Below are 20951 nucleotides of genomic sequence, written 5' to 3'. Positions count from 1 at the left end.
TGAATAACTTACTGAATCTCTTTCCGTAAACATTAATTCATTTCACAGTTCAGCTGAGTGTGGCAGTGAACTGCTGTGGGTGAATCTGCTTTGTTGGTTCATTCCCGGGAAACCAGTTGACTGATACGGAAATGAAACTTAGACTTACACTGTTGTTGTTGTTTGGCAACATTGTTGCTGTATTTGACAAATCTTCTAACAAATGTAATGACTCTATTATTATTATTATTATTATTATTATTATTATTATTATTATTATGAGCTCCTCCCTGGCCTGAGAATGTCTGGCCAGTATGAGCAGACATGCAGACGAAAACCGCATTGTTCCTCCTGAATCCGAGGTTAGACTATCGTCAAATTCTCCTCTCTAGTACGCCTGAATAGACTTTCCCAGGGAGGCTGAGGAGTTTGATCCCCGATAGTTGGAAAATATCCTCCCATCCCCCTTTATAAAAAGAGGCACCACCACCCCAGTCTGCCAGTCCAGAGGCACTGTTCCCGTCTGCCATGCAATGTTGCAAAGACGTGTCAGCCATGACAGCCCTACAACATCCAGGGACTTGAGGTACTCAGGGTGGATCTCATCCACCTCAGGTGCCTTGCCACCGAGGAGCTTCCGAACTGTCTCGATGACCTCCGCCTGAGTAATGGACAAGCCAGCCTCCGAGTCCCCTTCCTCTCCTTCCTCTGCGGAAGGAATGACAGTGGGATTGAGGAGATCCTTGAAGTACTCTTTCAACCGCTCAACGATATCCCCTGTCGCGGTCAGCAGCTTCCCACCACCGGTGTTGGTGAGGCACTGCTTCCCCGTCCTGTGGCCCCGGACGGTTTGCCAGAACAGTAGTCCTCCTCCATGGCCTCCCCGAACCTCTCCCAGACCACAGTTTTTGCCTCTGCAACCGCCCGAGCCACGGCACGCTTGGCCTGTCCGTATCCCTCAGCTGCCTCAGGAGTCCTTACGGGCCAGCCAGGCTTGAGAGGCCACCACCGTGACCTTGCGACCCGCAGCTCCAGGAGGCTGCATCAACAATGGTGGTGGAAAACATGGTCAACTCTGACTCGGACGAATGTCTCCAACCTCCCTTGGGAGCTGGTCGAAGTTCTCCCGGAGGTGGGAGTTGAAGACCTCCCTGACAGTGGGTTCTGCCAGACGCTCCCAGCAGACCCTCACTGTCCGTTTGGGTCTGCCAAGTCTGTCCGGTTTGTCCCCCAGCCAGCGGATCCAACTCACCACCAGGTGGTGAGCAGTTGACAGCTCAGCCGCTCTCTTCACCAAGACATACGGCCAGAGGTCAGATGACACGATTACAAAGTCGATCATTGACATCCGGCCTAGGGTGTCCTGGCACCACGTGTACTTGTGGACACTCTTATGCTTGAACATGGTGTTTGTTATGGACAAACTGTGACTAACACAGAAGACCAACAACAAAGCACCACTCGGGTTCAGATCAGGGAGGCCGCCACAACTTTCATAAATTCATTACATTTATGTTTAATGTAAATCTCTTTCCACTGCATGTCCCTTTTCATGTGAGTTGCTATGTTCATTGTGCTGCTACATGATATATGCAGGTTAATCAACAGGTAGGTGTGAGTTACGGTTTTAACTCATGACACAGGAACCTCCGAACTTCCTTCAACCCGTTTAACGCACATCTACCCGTTGATTAACACTGACTTACAGCAGCACAGTGAATCATGGATGTCCTGTCAAGTTTTCCCATCTTCCTTCATAACAAATCTGAAGTATCTGAAAACTTCAGACATGTGTACCTTCACTGGTTTGCTGTTGCTGTTGACTAACTGCGTCTGAAACCATGCCTCTATGATGATGGTGCGTTCAAGGCGCCTCAAAAACCATGGGTTATACCGATGCAGACACGCTAAGAACGATACATTGCGCAGTTACCCAGCAGCTGTATCTGATGCATATTGAAATTGATTCAAATCGGTGAATCTCTCTACTCCTAGTAACCTCCTAACTTGAAACTTTAAGAAAGACTGACATCTTAATATACAAAAATGCAAATAAAACATTGTATTGTTTTAGTTCATTGAAAATGAACTAAAACAATGAACAAATGAACAAATGAACAGTTCTATGAAATGTGATTTGACACTAAAAATATTTACACATGTTAACATGACCAGCTCTCTGCCCTTTATAGATCAGTTGGTAGATCAGAAGACTGTAAAGGGCCAAAAGGATTCCTTAGGTTGCTGGTTCAACTTCAGCTTGAAGGAAGTAGAAACATTTCCGTGCTCCAAAGAAGTTTGTTCTATACTTCTTTGATGTTGTCAATGTTCTTTGAAATGAAGCAGCTTTGATCGTCATTGCAATGTGCGTTCAAACTTCATTGCTGAAGTTATATCTATTTCTTTTAGCTCCAGTATGAAGTATGAGTCAGTTTTGTCTTCTGACCTCATCAGGGAGGATCTAGTATGAAATGTGAAGTGTAGAGTGTGGACAGGAAGGAGACAGGAGCGTCTCCTCAGCAGCTCCTGTCCTGTGATGTCAGAGATGTTCTGCAGCCTCATATCTTGTGACGACCTGTGGAGTTGTTCACCAGGGGGAGCTGCCACCTGCATGTCCACTAGTTTACAGCTGTGCAGGGCAGGACATCCTGACATCTTCCGTCCCGTTCAACAACACTGGACAACACTGGAAATTGATCATTTAGGTTCTCAAAGTGAGGTCCAGGGACCAACAGAGGTTCTGAAACGCATCCGGTGGGGATTGACGGAGCGCGCTGACGGAGCAAAGACGGATCGGAGACGCAAAGCAACGCACACGCAGCCGGTGTAAATCCAGGGTAACTCTGGCCTTTCTTCGACATTCAGCGTCGGTAGTGGGGAGGTTGTTTCATCACGACACATCACAACCCTACAGGAAGCGAGAAACTCACCCTTCTGTATTTGTAAATAATGACTCACCTATGCACGTATATACACACACAGATATTCAACCATGTTCACAGTCACTACACTGAAACGCATACATATATGTCACATGTTATTTACACACAACAGAACATGGATAGTACACATCTCAGTATAGCGGTATGATTTTGTAACCCTGCTGTGACCTTTAATTAGTGCTGCAGTATCGGCCCTATCTCTGTTGGGGCCACAGACTATAAATGTGGGTGGTTGTGTACTGGGAACCCTCTTGCATTGAAGCTCCTGGGTGCCCCGCCTCCCCTAATCACTGCTCTGGATCGCTCAGCTCACTGTTGCTGATTCCTAGACTCAGGTCTTCCCAGCAATGGGTGCGATGAACAAACCAGAGAACTCAACACTCTGGCATTAATTTTGTTTGCATAGCATTTGAAGCTACTGTTGTGAAGACTAGCATTTTTGTTGTGGCTGTGTACCACAGCCAATGTCAGGAAAGGATGCCTGGACATCTTACATGTGTAAAGTAGCATAGAATTATATTATAAAAATATAATTAGAATTACATTCTAAAAATATAATTCTATACTAGTTCTTGCAGGACACAAATTGAGGTGAAGATCTGGATTTGTCTGCAGTTCTTGAGTTTGACCATGAGAACCATGTTTCTGTCAAAGTGGCGTCCAGTGTCCTTGAGTTGGTCTTATCAGGGGTACAGTGGATAAAATGTTATGTGGGAATAAACATAATTTACAAACAGTCTCATCACCATCACAGTTGACTTAAAATTGACTTAAATATTTATTCCTCTTCAACAGCTTCATTTGGTAGCTATGGGATTTATCTGGGCCATATGTCTGTGACATAAAGAGAACATTTCCACCCAGTTTTAAACTGGGGACCTTCAGCATGTGAGGCAAATGAGATAACCACTACACCCACCTGTCCATGTTGGCCAGCTGTCTACGTTATTGGACCACGCCAATAAATTGGAGTCAGATTCAACTGGACCACCATGACACGTAACCTGAGCAAGCACAAGAAAATGATTGAAGGATTCAGATTAGACAGATAGATAGATAAAACCTTCTCAGCAGAATCCTTGATCTAAACAAGTAGCCAGGAGTCAAACCTACAATCTTCTGATCTGATGTCAGAGGCGTTATCAATTGCACGACCAGCCCCTGTATTTGTGTTAAAATGTAAAACCTGTGGATGCAACACATTAGCTCATGTACATAGTTTCATCCTTCTAGATAGATAGATGAGAAATTCACATTTCCAGCAGCACAACAAATCAAACAGATTACGGCAGGAATATGAATGGGGACACAGGGGTATAGTATAGCTCAAGTGGTAGAGCATCAGACTTCTGTCCATTAATCAAGTAACTCAAGACTCGTTGATCCAGCTTTGTGGTCCAGGCCCCTGTGTCGATGTGTTGCAATATTGAAACGTGTTGTATGCCAATTAACCACTTAGCGAGTGCAAACGACTTTCAGTTCAATAGATAGCAGTGCGGGCCGTGCCCAGGCCTTCAGTCACGATAGAAACCATCTTATTAGCAGCCGATACTCAATCAGATTACCCAACAGCGGTGAGTGGGTGTAACAGGCCCACAGGATCCGTACTCTGGTGGGGGCGGGGCGCTGGGCACTCTGGGGGGGTCTGCGCCTCTGGTTGGGCTGGGTGATCCGGGGTCTGGTGTCCTGGGGCCGCTGTGGGCCTTCTCAGTGGCGTGTGGGCATGGGGGGCCTCGGCGGATTCGGCACTTGGCGCCTGGGCCGACCGCTCGGGGTGGTGGGGCGGGTGCCCTGGGCTGGGTGTGTCCTGTCTAGCGGTTGCGGGGGGTCTGGGGTCCCCGGGCCCGGTGCGCCGGTGGGCTGTGCTGTCCCTGGGTTGGGGCCTGTCTGTGCTGGGGTGGGGTGGCTCTTCCTTGGGGGCCTTTGTCCTCTGGGGGGCTGTGCGGGGTCTGTAGTGTCTGTCTTTGCGCGCCCCTGGGTGGGGCTCGGTGCCTTCTCAGCCCGGTGGAGGCGGGGGGTGTGGGGGCTGCCTCTGCTGACCCGGGGCTCTGGGGGGCACGGGACAGGATATTAGTGGGCCTTAAGGTGGGCCGGAGGGAGGGTCCACCTTCTTGTTGTGTGTGTCATGGGGGGGGCCTTGGATCCGCCCGGGTCTGGACTCCAGACCTGGGTCTGGTGGCCTGCGGCGCCTGGGGGCTCGGTGCCCTGGCCGGCTGGGTCCCTGCGTATGGGTGGGGGTCTGCCTCCCTTGGGGGGTGGGGTGCGCTCTGGGGGTTGTGGGCGTGCTCCCCTGTCCGTGTAGGCCCGGCGGCCCGTGGGTCTGGTGTCTGTGGGGACGCGACTAGCCCGGTGGGGCCAGTCGGGAAGCTGGCCTGGTGGTGGCCCCTGCCTCACTCTTACCACCTTATTCTACCTTAGGACCTCGGGGGGCCACGGCGGGCCCGGAGAGTGGGGGGAGGGCTGGATCTCTGAAAGGTGTTCTGGCACCCCCCCTGTGCTCTGTGGGCCAACCGGCCCCCTCTTTTAACTACACTGTAGACACTGAGGGTTTGGGGGCCAGTTGATGGCGTCCGCCATCTGCAAGTGGTTGGATACCTGCGTCCCTTCTGTTCTCCCCAATTTTAATTTGCATCTTAGTCACACATTTCACTCATCATTGGCACCACACACACCTCACTCACTCACACCATCATTCAGTAGGCGGGGTGGGGGTCCTCTTTGGCTGCCCGCGTCGCCGCGCCCGCTGGGGCTGTATGGGGGTCGCCGGCGGTCTGGTGTGTGCGGTGCCTGCTCTGCCCTGGGTGTGGCGCTGCTGCCTTGGGGGGGTGGCCTCCCATTTCTGCGTGGGGTTCCGGGTCGGTGGGGGCTCGGGGTCTACCGGTGGATGGCTGGGCTGTGGCTGGGGCCCTGCGGGTGCGGGGCGTCTCCCCTCGGACACACAATGGGAGGTCTGGGCATGGGGGGTACAGGTCCTAGGGATGGGTAGGGTAGGCAGGTTGGGTTGCATCTGTTGGTCGCCCCCCCTGCTACTTTTCCCCTCCTTGGGGCCTTCGGGGTGGGCGGGGCCGCTGCCCTTGCCCTGCTGTGGGCTCTCCTGTGGGGGGGGCACACAGCAAAACTGACATCCGAGGGCATCCAGCAAACCATGCTGATCGTCAAATTGTCGGACAGGACAGGTGAAAAAAAAAAGACAAAAAAAAAAAAGAAACAATCTTATTATGCAGGAATGCAGTATAAGGGGCTGTTGCATCACATAGATAACTCATGTAGCCAAAATAAATGGATTTAATGAAGAAATAAGACACATAAAATCATCAATAATAACCTCGTAAAACTGCAACAATTTGGAAAAGAGCAGCATTTTACACCTGATTATCCTGATTATTTGTCCACAAAGTCCTTCCTCTCTTTCTTCAGGAAGAGTTCAATTACTCTGTCGTAGAGATTATCTGTGTGTTTTAGGTCCATCAACAAGTCCTTTTCCATGATATAGTATTCTCAGTGTTTTTAATATTCTATTTTCTTCGCCTTCTGCGCACTGGTCACTCAGCTGTAGATCCACTCTCTACTACTGCACAGAGGTCCGTGCGGACTCAAAGTGGATGACCGTAAGTCTTGTACCTGCAAACCGTAACATTATGACACCAGCATTCTCCTCCTGAATCAACGGGGTCCTTGGAACATGCTGTCTTCTCTGGATTTGAGGTTTTATCAGTTCCTTTCCCAGTTCCTCAAGAAAGAGGTCTCTCCTCTGGAGATTCCCGCTGTTCCACTGCAGGTTCAGTGACATACAAATGACAAAGGCGTTGTAAGGTGAGATGTCCAGTATGTCAAAAAATATCTCCAGTGGCCACTGCAGGGTCTGGCTTTGCAGCTAAAAGCAGTCACCAGCTTGTCCATGGTGTCCACCCCTCCTTTTGTGGTATTGTAATCCATGAGGATTTCTGGTTTTTGATGCTCCTGGCCACAGATTCTCCTATCATGATCCAAAGCTCATGACAATAGGTAAGGGTAGGAATGTAGATTTCGGCTCAGCTCCTTCTTCACCACGACGGACCGGTACAGACACCGCATTACTGCACCGCTGCACTCTCCATTCTTCACTCACTCGTGAACAAGACCTCAAGATAAACTCCACTCCTCCACTTGAGGCAAGGGCTCTCCTCAGACGCAGAGGCCGCAAGCCACCTTTTTCCAGTTGAGAACCATGGCCTTGGACTTGGAGTTGCTGATTCTCATCCCAGCCGCTTCATACTTGGCCGCGAACCACTCCAATACACGCTGCAGGTCCTGGCCCGAAGGAGCCAACAGGACAACATCATCTGCAAAAAGCAGAGATGAAATCCCGAACCGTACCCCCTCCGGCCACTGGCTGCACCTACAAATTCTGTCCATAAAAAAAATGAACAGAACTGGTGACAAAGGGCAGCCTAGCCGGAGACCAAGATGCACTGAGAACAGGTCCGACATATTGCCGGCGATGTGAACCAAATTCCTGCTCCTGCCGCATAGAGACCGTAAAGCTCTGAACAAAGGGCCCCCAATCCCATACTCCAGGAGTACCCCCCACAGGACGCCACGAGGGACACGGTCGAATGCCTTCTCCAAGTCCACAAAACACATGTGGACTTGTTGGGCAAACTCCCATGACCCCTCAGGCACCCTGCAAAGGGTATAGAGCTGGTCCAGTGTTCCATGGCCAGGAGGAAAACTGCATTGTTCCTCCTAGATCCGAGGTTCGACTATTGGTCGAATTTGCCTCTCCAGTACTCCTGAATAGACTTTCCCAGGGAGGCTGAGGAGTGTGATCCCATGATAGTTGGAGCACAAAACAGAGATCTCTGTCCAAAAGAGTACAACGCTAGGACCAGCTAAGATCCTGCGCAGAACCCTCAGGCTCCCAGGCCTCTGGTAGAGGACCCGAGTCTGAAGGAGACACCGCCCACCTGGGCCTGGATTTTTTTTTTTGTATATATCAAATCGTGTTCATACAGAAATCACTTTCATACTTTATACATGTTTTATTTCAATTAAAATATTTATTTTTATCACCTTCAACTCAGCATTTTTCAGTTTGCTATAAACTTTGAATTTGAATATGTCACATCCCGAACTCTTGCTCTACATTCTGATTTGCTGTCTCGTCCTATGTCGTCCCTTTTGTCTCCTCAGCTCACACAGCCCCGATTCCCTGCAGCTGGGAGGGAGGACACTCCCCGTCCTGATGGGAGTTCCATTCTCATCTGTTGCCGTTTGTCGTGTGGCATTGCTCTCCGTGGTTGTGAAGGGCCAACTGCTAACACACATAAAATCACAAAAAGCGTCTTGATGGATAATGGAGGCAAGTGAGAAATATATCAAAACAGCATCAAAACTGTCACATTGTGGTCCCATGCATGGCAGCTATATAAAACAGCTCCTCAATGACAGAGAGGTTGCTCACAGTCAAAATGAAAATGTTTTAAGTTTTCAAAAATAAAGACTACTTTTCATCGCCAACAAAGATGCCGAGTTGGATCATGGAAAAACTGGAGTAGATTTGACCAACAGAGATAGCCATGAGTCAAACCTTGAATCAAATATTTGTTGGAGGCTTTTTATGCAGAGTCATGTTATCAAAGATACATGGAGCAGTAGGCAGCTGTGTTGCTAGTCAGGAATCAAATGTGTTGTTGTGTTGTGAGCTCATTCTCACAACATTCTGGTAGTTGAAGTAGTTGATGCAACCATAGAATCATCAGTTCATTGGATTGGAAGACAACACTGGGCCAAACAAGGAGCAAAGTGAGCCACTAAAAACCACCATTGCTGACAGGATTCAAACCTGCACAGGGAGACCCCAATGGATTTCTAATCCATCACCTTAACCACTCGGCCACAACAACCAACAAAAGCATTGGATGTATTATATTGACGTTTTTCACCGGGATTGGAATTGAGGTTTGCTGTCACATTTTATCCACTTGTCTTGACCAGACCTCGTCAAGCACCCTGGACTCTACTTTGATAGAAACATGGTTCTCAAGTCACACTCAAACCCACCAGGCCAAATCTTGCTCGACACCTCCTTTTATTTGGCCCATGAGACCTTGTAAAGTATTGCATATGTCTACAGGTGCTGCCCTTAACTAAGAATGAGAATGAGTTAACTCATGTCTGGGAACTGAACCCAGGACCTCTTGTACCCTAAGCATTGATTGATTGATTGATTGACTGGAGAAGCCCGACACTTGGGGCATCCTTGCTTTTACCGGTGATGGTGGTTTTTGCAGATGATGCAGGCTGGGCAGGGTCCTCTCCATTCTCCCATTGTATTCCATGGAGTGAGTGTGGAGGTGACACTGTTCACATTTCCTTTTACTCAACCACATGTATGGAAAGTGTATCGTGAAGATAATGAACTCATCTCTTAAATCAGTGAGGTCTCAGGTGACTTGTCGGACCACCGACAGATGGTGTTTCAGATGAGTCGCTCCACATCTCCCACAGAATAAAGGAAACTGCACGTGTCAAAGAACCTCAGGGTGATGTACACTGTCTGTGGTCCAGGGCGTGAGAATCGGTAAAATTCAGTGAAATTTAAGCGGGTTAGATTTCACACCGTAACATTCTCTTCACCACTTGCACTTACGTGGAGGAATAGGCAGGTCATTGTTTTTCCGGACATCTGATTGGTGATGGGTGGTGCTGTTCATAGGATCAGATTCAATCCAGACAATTATCCTGCTTCGGAGCAGGATAGTTTTTCAGAGTAAATTACCATGGAGACAGGTCTCGATGAAACAAAATCCCGCTTTGTGGTACAGAAGATCCAGGATCAACCCTGAACTTATCTCGCTAAAACCAAATTCCTGCTTCGTGGTACAGGCCCCTGCACTGCTGCAGTAAAACAAGCCTGTTGTTTGTTTGTACATCAGTGAGCTTAAGAGACATATGAAGAGTTCGAGAGGGTTGGTGAGGCAGTGGTGAATGATCTGTCACCCATGGTGCAGAGTTTTGTCTTGGTGATGGGGGTGAGAAGGTGAGTGTCAGCAGAACAAGGGAGACGCGAGGGGGAATGACGAGACAGAAGGGGGGGTGAGGTTATGAAGAGCTTTGTCGGTGATGAGGAAGATCTTGAAGTTGATGCTCTGTTGAATGGGGAACCAGTGGAGTTGATGGAGGAGAGGAGCAGTCAGAGTGGTCTTGGGAGCGGGAATGTGTGAGTAGGCAGGCGGCTGAGTTTTGGACATACTGTAGTTTTTGGAGGGTGGTAGATGGAAGTCCATACATAATGCTGTTACAGTAATCAAGTCTGTTGGATGATTTCAACAGCAAAGGGGTAGAGGGTAGGACACAGGCGTGTCATGTTACAAAGATGAAAAAAAATAGGTTTTGGTGATATGGTTGATGTGGGATTTGAAGGAAAAGGCAGGATCCATGATAATGCTGAGTATATATGCATATGTATATGTATGTATATCTCCCCCCTCCCCCCTGAGTTTCTCCCAAATGAGCCAGACGGAAACAAGTAACAAGTAACGAGTAATGCACGTTGATCGGACACGTTGTTCTAGGAAGCAGGACCTATGGCTCCATGGTGTAATGGTTAGCACTCTGGACTTTGAATCCAGTGATCTGAGTTCAAATCTCAGTGGAGCCTGACAAAAGTGCATTTTAGTATCTCTCTAAGAGCAGATGACCAAAAACATACAAACAAACAACTCACAATCCCGAAAATTCACAAAGATCGATCATCAAGTCCTAGTCCTGGATTACTTGATTAATCCAGGGTTGAGTTACCATGGCGATTAGGATAATCGGTACCACGAAGCCGGATATCAACTTGGTACCTCAAACCAGATTTGTCTCATCAAGACTCGTGCACGTATAAGAGGCGGGTTCGAGTCAGTAGACCCATCACAATCATGAGTACACGAACGGGAGACAGTCCAGAGATCCAGAGACAGTTTCGAACCCTGCCAACAACAGAGCTTTTGAGTGTCTGACTCTCCTCCTCGATTACAAGACAATGAACCCATGCTTCAACTATCGACTACTTCAACGACCGGAATCTCATGAGAATGAAGAGCCTTTGACTCGTGACTATTTGCAACAATGCTGCCTACTCCTCCATATATGTTGAATGACATAACTCTGTATAAAACGCCTGCAACTTATGTTTGATTCAAGGTTCAACTCCTGGCTATCTCTGCCTCTGTTTATCTTGGTCAAATCTACTCCATTTGTTCCATGATCCAACTCGGCGTCTTCATTGGGGGTTAAAAGTAGTAAACTTGAAACATTTGGTTCAGTTGGTCAAAGTCCCTGTCTAGCAAACAGGAGATCCTGTGTTCATACCCCAGCAGTGCCTCAATAGCAGATTGGTTATTCAGAGTTTGTTATGGAACCTGCAAACTTCATTTAACTTAATTTAGGATCCTGCACAGGGTTCTGCAACTTTTACTATCAAGAGAGCCATTCTCCCTTGTTCTGTTAAAGAGATTCTGGAGCCATAAAGAATAATACATTTATAAACTTTTCAAAGTTTTAATATTTTCTTAATATGCCTTCCAAGCAGTTGACCAGATGTCTTCATCTTAGAGGTTGCTGATGCAAGAAAGACTTGATCAAACGCATTTGTGTTTGATTGATCATTGCATGTATGATGTCAAATTAAAGTTAAAACACATTCAAGATCAGGGGTGTCAAACTGCAGTCCTACAGGACTAGTCACCCTGTTCTGGTGAGGCCTGGTAACGAGCTGCTGTTTTGAATCAGGCGTGTAGGAACAGGGGTGACATCTAAAACTTGCTGGATAGAGGCCCTCCAGGACTGGAGTCTAACACCTGTCTGGGACCAATTTGCCGTGGTCCCAGGCAGGGGCCAGACAAAGAATGGTCCAAAATTCACTCCATAGAATATAATGGGAGAAGCGAGAGGACCCTGCCCAGCCTGTGCCCACGTGGTGGAGGGCCTGTTGTTCAGCACAATCTTGTGGATGTTTTTCACACAGTTCTCTGGAGAATCTTTCTGTCCACTCTGTGCAGGGTCAGTCTCTTCTTGCCCTTTGTTTTCAGGAGGGGGCTGGTCAGCTCTCCCAGCACCAGGCGCAGGATCAGGATCATCTCCAGGAAGGGGTCGGTAGGGTCTGGCGCAGTCCTTTTGGTCCAATAGTGCAAAGGAAGTTCTTCTCCCTCTCTGAGAGTCTCTGGGCCCACAGCTCCAGGATCTTCTGGGACACTCAACCGGACTGCAGCCCCATCATCTGTCAGTTTCTGTCTAGTAATTGGCACTATACAAACAACCAACAACGGTTTCATGGCTTGTAGGTCTTGTGGTATGATTCCTGCTTTGGGTGCAAGAGTTCCTGTGTGTGCTCTCTATTTCGGTTAAGTGTCATGGGTGAACATGACTGCTTTAAGTCCTTTTACTGTTATTCCTTTCCCGCTGTCCTTAGTTGTGTTACTGCAGTCACAGTTGTTTTGTCAGACGCAGTGATTGGCTGAGCTGGGTCATTTCAATGAACACATGGCAGTATAGTGTGTTGATGTCAGGAAGGAACCCTGAGTGAGAGTCACTATGTGAGGAGAGAGGTTCAGTTTCACTCTGTCACATTCAGCCTATGCTTTCAGGGATCTTTTCTTTAGTTTGTTAGGTTAGTTTTGCTGGGTTAAATCGTAGGCAACTGGACTTCTGGTTTACTTGAAGACGTTTCTCCACTCATCCGAGAAGCTTCTTCAGTTCTGAACTGACTATTGGGGAGTCCTGCTACTAATACTAAGTTGGGTCGTTACCTCACACAAAGGAGTGTTGGTATCAGGTCCCCCTCCCTGGCTGTCGGTCGTCTGAGGGTCGTTAAGTCGTTAGCTTACCTGAAAGGGGTGTGAGTTTTGGGTCCCCCTCCATTGTTGTCAGAGTCACCTGTAAGTCGTTGGGTCCTTGAGTGGTTGGAGCTGCAGGTATCTGAATGGATTTTGATCCTCTTGGGGAGAGATCCTAAGACTGCATTGTAAGTGTTAGATAAATTGTGTCTTAGGCCCCCTCCCCTGTTGAGAGAGGGTTTCTCTAATTTAACAAAAATTGCCTCTTTAACTCCTCCCTGGCCAAAATGTGAACGTTGTCATCCTCAAAGGAGTGACCTTTGTCCTTTAAGTGTAGGTGAACTGCAGAGTCCTGTCCTGAGGAAGCAGCTCTCCTGTGTTGAGCCATACGCCTGTGAAGCGGTTGTTTAGTTTCCCCCACGTACAGGTCAGTGCACTCCTCATTACACTGGACGGCGTACACTACATTGTCCAGCTTGTGTCTTGTCCTTGGGGTGGACCAGTCTCTGTCTCAGGGTGTTGCTGGGTTTGAAATGTACCGGGGATGTTGTGTTTGTTAAAAATCCTCCTTAGTTTCTCTGATACACCGGAGACGTATATGCATGACCACACTCTTCCTCTTTGGGGTTGTTGTCTTCTTTGTTGGTGACCTTCTTTTTGTTGGACTTGGAGAAAGCCCAGTTGGGATAACCACAGCTCTTGAGAACCTCCCTGACATGGGTTCTCTCTTTGTGCTTCCCTTCCGCCCTGGTGGGAACACTCTGAGCCCTGTGGTTCATGGTCTGAATGACTCCTAACTTGTGTTCCAGCGGGTGGTGTGAGTCAAAGAGAAGGTGTGAGTGGGTTTCCTGTAAACCTCAATGTTGAGGTTCCTGTCTTCCTTCTATTTGAACTGAACAGCCCAAAAAAGAAAGGTGGTTGCCACTGACGTCCTCACGTGTGAACTTGATGTTTTGGTCCACTTCATTGATGTGCTTGGTGAAGACTTCAACCTCCTGGGTCTTGATCTTGACCCAAGTGTCATCCACGTATCTGAACCAGTGCGTGGGTGTGATTCCTCCAAAAGAGTGCAGCGCCTTGTACTCCACTTCTTCCATGTAGAGGTTTGCCACAATGGAGATACCGGCCTGGGAGATACCATTGCACATCCATGTTTTTGCCTGTAGAATCTCTCCTTGTACTGGAAGTATGTAGTATTCAGGCCGGATTCAAGCAGGGCGCAGACCTGTTCTGGTGTGAGGTTGGTTCTGTCGGGGAGGGAGTGATCTAGTTCTAACTTACCTCTCACTGCTGTGACTGCCTCTGATGTGGGAATGCAAGTAAAACGAAAAAATAACATTGTATGAGACAATGGTTTCATCTGGGTCCAGTTTCAGTGTTCTTACCTTGTCTGTGAAGTCTTGCGAGTTCTTAATGTGATGTGGGGTGTTCCCCACCTGTGGTGCGAGAATGGTTGCCAAGTGTTTCGCGATGTTGTAGGTGACTGAGTTGATGCTGCTGATGATGGGTCTAAGTGGCGCCCCCTCCTTGTGGATCTTGGGAAGGCCGTAAATGCGGGGGATAGCTTCTCCTGGGTACAGACGGTAATAAAGTTTCCGGTCGATCGCTTGATCCTTTTCTAGTTACTGAAGAAAGTTGACCTCCTTCTTCTTGTAGTTGCTGGTGGGATCTCGTTTCAAAGCTTCATAGGTGGAAGAATCACTGAGGAGGCCCGTGACTTTATCCTGGTAGTCGGAGGTGTTCAACACCACTGTGGATCTTCCTTTATCTGCTGGAAGGATGGTGATGTCCTGATCCCTTTGTAAGGAGGTCAGGGCTTTTCTTTCCTGACAGGACAGGTTTGAGGGGGTGGTTTTGCACTGGCTAGTGCTGCTGTGACCTTGAGTCTGAGCTGTTCTACTTCTGAGTTTGATAGTTGGTTAGTATGGGTTCCTCATACTCAGCAAGTAACGCTGATTCTGAGTACCACCGGGTCCATTGATTTCCACATTCACCTCTAGACGGTGAATTTAGTTTTGCAGGACTGCTGTTTTCTGTAAAACCATATGTCAAAGTGTGCATGTTTTTTAGCAACAAAGATTGGATGGCAACCGAGGAAAGTCGGTGACGCTGGAGAGAGACAGCTGACCTCCAGGAAAGACTGGCGGGGTAACAGGGGCCAGCAACCCCTTCAGCGCTTCAGTCAGCTCCTCAGCCTGAGCACCTGGCTCAAATTTACCTGCCCATGGAGGAGTTATTGACAATTTGCAAGGACCATTGGTGGAGTTTTCTCACACAGGTAAACCCAACAACCTGCCTATTCCCACATCACTTTTAAAGTCATTTTATGAATTTAACGAAGTAAACTATTTTTTAATAAAAACAATATTTTAATCTTTCAAATTTCAATCTGGGATGAAACGCAATGCCGAGACCGCACTTTGAACGTCTTAAAATGACACCAGGTGCAACTTGGACAACCACAAATTGACAGTCTTAGTTCTACTGGGATTTTAGTGCCGCTTTTGACAGTAGATCACCACATTCTTTTAAACAGACTGAAGCTCCTCGTAGGCCTCTCTGGGACTGTTTTTAACTGGTTCCGCTCAAGACACACCTTTTTAGTCTGGCTTTTAATAGACTTATGTCTTACTTTTCATGTAGCCTACCTATTTTTAGTTTATTATTTTAAGCCATGGTCTAATAACCATGGTTATTAGATTTTGACACGCATGACTTTTTGTAAATAGTTTTTTTGTTTCTGATGTAGTTTTTATGTTGGTATTGTTATTGTTCTACTGAGTTTCATGTTAATATTGATGTGTTTCACCATGCAGTTAAAAGTTGTTAATCTACACTGTAAACAAACTGGTGGCTTTATGAAGAACTTTATTATAACTAAAAAAAGAGCAGAGACCAAAGTTTTATGAAACTATATTTTCTTAAACATTTTACAATTCCATTGCATACATGGATTATTTTACATGGATTATTTTCTTTATCTTTATCTTCATTAATTTATCAATAATGTCCATCAGATCCCTTTCATGTTCTCTTCTTTCCTATTTCTGCATTTTCTTGCTCTCTCTTCTCAAACCACTCCCTCTCACTCTCTTCTCTTTCCTGCTGCTCTCTCTCCCTTTTCTCCTCTCTTTCCTGCTGCTCTCTCTCCTTCTCCTCCTCTCTCTCCAGGGCCTCTCTTTTCTCTTCTTTCCTCTCACTCAACACACATCTTCTTTCTCTCATCATCCCCCTCGGTCATCTTCCAAAGGACATTCACCCATTCTGGCCTTCTCTTTCTTCTGGAGAGACATTCTTTTGAACATTCATTCATTCATCTTCTGCCACTTATTCCAGTAACAGGTCACGGGTGTGCTTGAGCCGATCCCAGCTGTCAATGGTGTGAACGGGGTGAACAACCATTCACACATACATTCATACCTAGGGTAATTTGGAGTAGACAATTAACCTTAACATGATTTTGGAGGAGGGACGAAGCCGGAGTACCCGGAGAGAACACTTACAGATGCGGGGTTGAGCATGCAAACTCCACACAGAAAGACCCAGAGGCCAGGAACCAAAAATATTTTCAACACTCACCATTTTTTTCTCAGTCAAGAGCACGACTGAACAAATGTATTGTAAATGTAACGTTGGTTGTGTGGCCGTTGCCCAGTCCAGTGGAAAATGTCAACATAATGTAAAAGCAATAGGTTGTTGTGGCCGAGTGGTTAAGGTGACGGATTTGAAATCCGTTGGGGTCTCCTGCACAGGTTTGAATCCTGTCAACAACGTTGCTTTTGGTGGTGGCTCACGCTGAGAAGGATAGTCTCTCCTTGTGTAGCCGAGTGTCGCTTGATTCCACTGATCAACTACTTCAATGAGCAGGGGCTTCATGTACTAAGAGTTGCTTGGATTTCCTACTAGATCTTGGTGTACACCCAAATCTAGAAAAAGGCCTAAAAAGAAAAAAATCTTGATGAATGAAACTGAGCGTACCCATGAATCCAAGCACATTTCCTTTGTACATCACAATCAACGTGGAATTGAGCGCACATGTGGGAGTCCACGCCCCCTTTTACATATGTAAATTCACTTTAATAACATCTGCATGTCTGATTTCACTCTCTGCACGATCAGATTTACACAATGAACAAGTCAAAGAAGAGAAATTTCACAGACTGTGAGCTACAGACCCTCCTCACTGGAGTTGAGACATGTAAAAAAAAGTGCTTTTTGGCACGTTGTCCTCCGGATAAATCATAAGAGAAAGACAGGTGAGTGGGATTCAGTGTGAATGCTGTGGGGTCGGAGCAGCGTACAGTCCCTGGAAAAAAAAGGGTTCCGACATCAGTCATCAGACATCAAGGTGCACGTCAAGAGGAGGGTGGCTGCCCACCATCAACGTGCAGGTCAAACAGGCAGCGAGGGTCTCACCCCCTTTGATCACCACGTGGCTGCCGTTGATTTTCTCCCAAGGTGAGTTCTTCCATTACTACCAACAAATGTGTTTATCATATGGGTCACATCCACAGTAAAAACTAACTCTTACTACTCTTAATATTTGTCTTATTTCTAGTCAAAATGTCTAATTCATAGTGAAACACACACACATCGGCATAAAAGTACCTCGTTTTTAGACGATTTACAATTTTAAGCAACTTTTCACACGAAATGAGTTGAAAAAGTTTTTTTAGCTACTTTTAGGTGACGTGACATTTTGACTAGAAATAAAACTAATATTCTTATTCTCAGAATTATTTCTTTGCAGTGTAGCCTGCTCAAGGCACAAAAAATACCTAAACGTATGTTCATGCGTAAACATGTCAATTTATTATCTCCGAATAGACAATGACACACAGTCCAGGCTCAGCCTGGTACTTCCAGCTCCGGCTCCTCCTCCAGCAGCTTCGGTGTCAGTACGGTGATGTGGGGACTCCCGCCGCCCCCAGCGGCTCCTGCGTCGGCGAGGATCCCTGTGGATACCTTTGGGTCTTCAAGTGCTGTCCTGCAGGGACAGGAGGAAACTGTGAGGGGGCATCAACCAACGTGTGGACCCCAGACTGATTGTCCCCACAATGAACGCAAATAAATGCATTCGTGAAAAGTGAATTGTGTGTCCTTACCATTTAATATGATCTCTGTTAATGCCCTCCCGGGGAGGGTCGCCATGGTCCAGCCTCTGGTTCGTCCAATGTGTGTGGTGTGTGTGTGTGTGTGTGTGTGTGTGTGTGTGTGTGTGTGTGTGGTGAGGGGGGCGGGGTCCTGCTCTGGCATAGACAATCCATGGCGGTGTGATCACAATGTGACACACCTTCTCAGGTTTGTAGAGCAGCACACCTCCTCTCCTGTCCAGGCAGCAACAGCGTCCCGTCAGCAGCCCGATCGCCCCCTCAACGACCGACCGAGTACGGGGGAGGCGGTCATTGTAACTCGCTCTTGTCGATGCCGCCGTTGATATTTTCTGCACCACTTTGTGCGTGTTTTTATGTCCACTAATGTAATTGCAGACACGTGCAATGACTGTTTATCATTTTGTACCTGGTGATGTGTGCATCGCTCTGAATAGTTTTTCACAATTTTATCCAGTTTCCTAACATCACCTCTGCGTGTCGCCAAAGTCAGCTGTAGCTGTGGATTCGTGCGTACGCCAGCTCTGAGGTTGGCGTGAAGCACCACACAAATCCACAGACTTTTCTCCCTTGATTCATCTGGACCTTTGCGTGGAAAAGTTCGTACGCCGGGATTTTGGACGTACAAACTCTTAATACATGAGGCCCCAGGCCCTGTGATTCTGCCCGAATCGATTTAAATAGAAAAGACCAGGTAGTTGAATCTTGTGATCCTTATTGGAAGAACGGGTTAGAATCCCGTGACTTTTAGGGAAAGACCAGGTATATATGAATCCTGTGATTCCTGTGACTGTTCTGTTCCGATTGTCCGTTGGTGTGTTCAGCTTGACAAGAAATATTAAGGGACCGTAAGGACATAGGTGCACAGTCGCACTAAGACTTTGGGAAGTTGTTGTAGCTGGTCTGTATGTTTATAACTCTGTCTGTATGTTTGTATGTCCGTCTGTCTGCATACTAACAAGATTGAACAGGTTTCATGACAATTGTCACACATGTCAACAATTTAATTGAATCTTATTGAGACTAGTAAGAGTACACCAGCCTCAAAAGCTATGTTGTGACCTGTTTTTCTGCCAGTTGTTTGTCTGTCAGATTATCAGTGGTACCAATGCTAATATTTTGTTGCAACAGGAGTTACCAGAACTGCAGTTGACCCTCGACTTGACTTTGACTCTTGACCTTTGAAAGGAACAACCACAAAAAAACAAAAAAAAAAACAATATATGTATATGCATTGTAGAATCAAAATCTAAACGATTGAAAAAAAAAAACAACTGAATTCAAAGTTTAACTTTGAAAAAAAAACACAACGCAGATGTTGGACAACCCCTGAGTTGAGTCCTCCAACAAAAAAAACGATCACAAAACAAAACAAAACCAATGGTTCTGCTGAGCAACCAGGGCTGCTGATCACCAGTCAAGTGAGAGGGTTGCCCCACCAGGGTACATGCATCTCACTGCAGGAGGGCTCCTCTTCTGCCAGGTTCCAGAGATCGTCCAGAACCTTCACTCACTGATCACCTCCAACCACACTGGAACAACGCTGGCACCGGAGACCCATAAGAAGACGAAAACAACGATCTCAAGTCAGAGAATCAACGCTGGCACCGGAGTCCCAGAAGTAGACGAAACACGCTGGTCTACAGAGGAGCACCGCGGGCACCGGAGTCCCAGAAGTAGACAAAAACCACAGGTCGTCATGTCGTCAGACCATGCTCGCCACGCTTCAACCAGAGTCACAGAGCAGACGACATGGGAAAGGACATACCCGTCATGCGAAAGCATCAAGAGACCTCACCACACATTTGTGAGCCACAAGTTCTCAACAGACACGACCAGTAGTTGGCAAAATTAATAGCTGTTCATCGTCCCAAAATTGTTCGGCATGTGGCTTTAATCCCGCACAACGCCACAGAAGGACGATCACTCATGACTGCATCAAATACCTGGCAAAGGATAGTCTGGTACCTGTGGACTGACTCATGTGCTTGATTGATACCAAAATCACAATACTATCATTCAGGAAATAAGCATCGCTAAGACACTTCATAACCCAGTTACCACTGGTTTGTTAAATTGGTTTATAGCATTTCAAACCTGCACTGATTGCCTTCGGTCTGTTGATGGATGCCTGTCTTCTACTCCCCTGCCTCAAAATAGCCTGTACAATCACGAGTCCCTCCAACCGATAAGGTTGTAGTTGTTGAAATTGTGTTAAAAAAAAAAAAAGTGTGGATTGAGGAAGAAAAATTACTATCTCCAAGTGTAAGACAGACATGCTGATCACGCCATTCCTTGTTGTGTTCTGATGTTAGTCAGAGCCTTTTGATCAAGGAATTTACTCAGACATTCTTCTGTCCCTTCCTCTTGCACCGTCTGATTACACATAGGTGTTATCATCTGGTGCTGTCCTTCTCCTTTGTTCACCTGGGACCAAATGTCTACCTTACCTCCATGTCCCTACCTGCTTCCGACCCCCTACTGAGAATGTCTGTGAACCTCAACAATATGCAAATACCTTTTCCTGCCTTTTGTTTCGTTCATCCTGACTGATCACACCCACACTCTGTAACCCACTGTATAATTGTCGCTCTGCCCTGTGCTCTTGGTCAGTCTTCTGTATCAGACCTGCTCTGTGTCGTTTTCCGGGTGACTATTAAACCACCACCACAGAAAACCCTGGGTCTTGAGAATTTTCTTCAACACTGGGCAGGGTCCTCTCCATTCTCCCATTGTATTCCATGGAGTGAGTGTGGAGGTGACACTGTTCACATTTCCTTTTCTCAACCACATGTATGGAAAGTGTATCGTGAAGACAATGAACTCATCTCTTAAATCAGTGAGGTCTCAGGTGACTTGTCGGACCACCGACAGATGGTGTTTCTAATGAGTCGCTCCACATCTCCCACACAATAAAGGAAACTGCACGTGTCAAAGAACCTCAGGGTGATGTACACTGTCTGTGGTCCAGGGCGTGAGAATCGGTAAAATTCAGTGAAATTTAAGCGGGTGTACATTTCACACCGTAACTTCTCTTCACCACTTGCACTTACGTGGAGGAATAGGCAGGTCATTGTTTTCCGGACATCTGATTGGTGATGGGTGGTGCTGTTTAT

The 20951-nt window shown here is 47.0% G+C and overlaps 1 protein-coding gene and 3 non-coding genes across 4 annotated transcripts; 2 read left to right on the top strand and 2 right to left on the bottom strand.

Moving 5' to 3' along the window:
• Positions 1-367: 367 nt before the first annotated feature.
• Positions 368-20291, bottom strand: LOC144741585 (uncharacterized). The gene is given in 22 exon segments (XM_078624100.1): positions 368-893; positions 4556-4732; positions 4914-4969; positions 5088-5248; positions 5709-5828; positions 5952-6015; positions 7110-7243; positions 12825-13001; positions 13004-13203; positions 13205-13266; positions 13268-13362; positions 13365-13556; positions 13559-13607; positions 13609-13838; positions 13841-14054; positions 14056-14570; positions 14573-14656; positions 16072-16094; positions 17026-17030; positions 17585-17711; positions 19444-19475; positions 20286-20291. Coding segments are annotated over 22 exon segments (3249 nt in total).
• TRNAS-AGA (transfer RNA serine (anticodon AGA)) lies at positions 8725-8806 on the bottom strand. The gene has a single exon. It is a non-coding gene; the product is annotated as a tRNA-Ser (tRNA).
• On the top strand, positions 10492-10563 carry TRNAQ-UUG (transfer RNA glutamine (anticodon UUG)). Its single transcript has one exon. It is a non-coding gene; the product is annotated as a tRNA-Gln (tRNA).
• On the top strand, positions 16417-16497 carry TRNAS-UGA (transfer RNA serine (anticodon UGA)). Its single transcript has one exon. It is a non-coding gene; the product is annotated as a tRNA-Ser (tRNA).
• Positions 20292-20951: the final 660 nt, after the last annotated feature.

Source organism: Lampetra planeri, unplaced genomic scaffold (genome assembly GCF_965212315.1).
Source record: "Lampetra planeri unplaced genomic scaffold, kcLamPlan1.2.h2 scaffold_615, whole genome shotgun sequence".
Taxonomy (NCBI): Eukaryota; Metazoa; Chordata; class Hyperoartia; order Petromyzontiformes; family Petromyzontidae; genus Lampetra; species Lampetra planeri.
The sequence above is the reverse complement of the archived record's forward strand: the minus strand, read 5'-3'. Positions and strand labels throughout refer to the sequence as shown.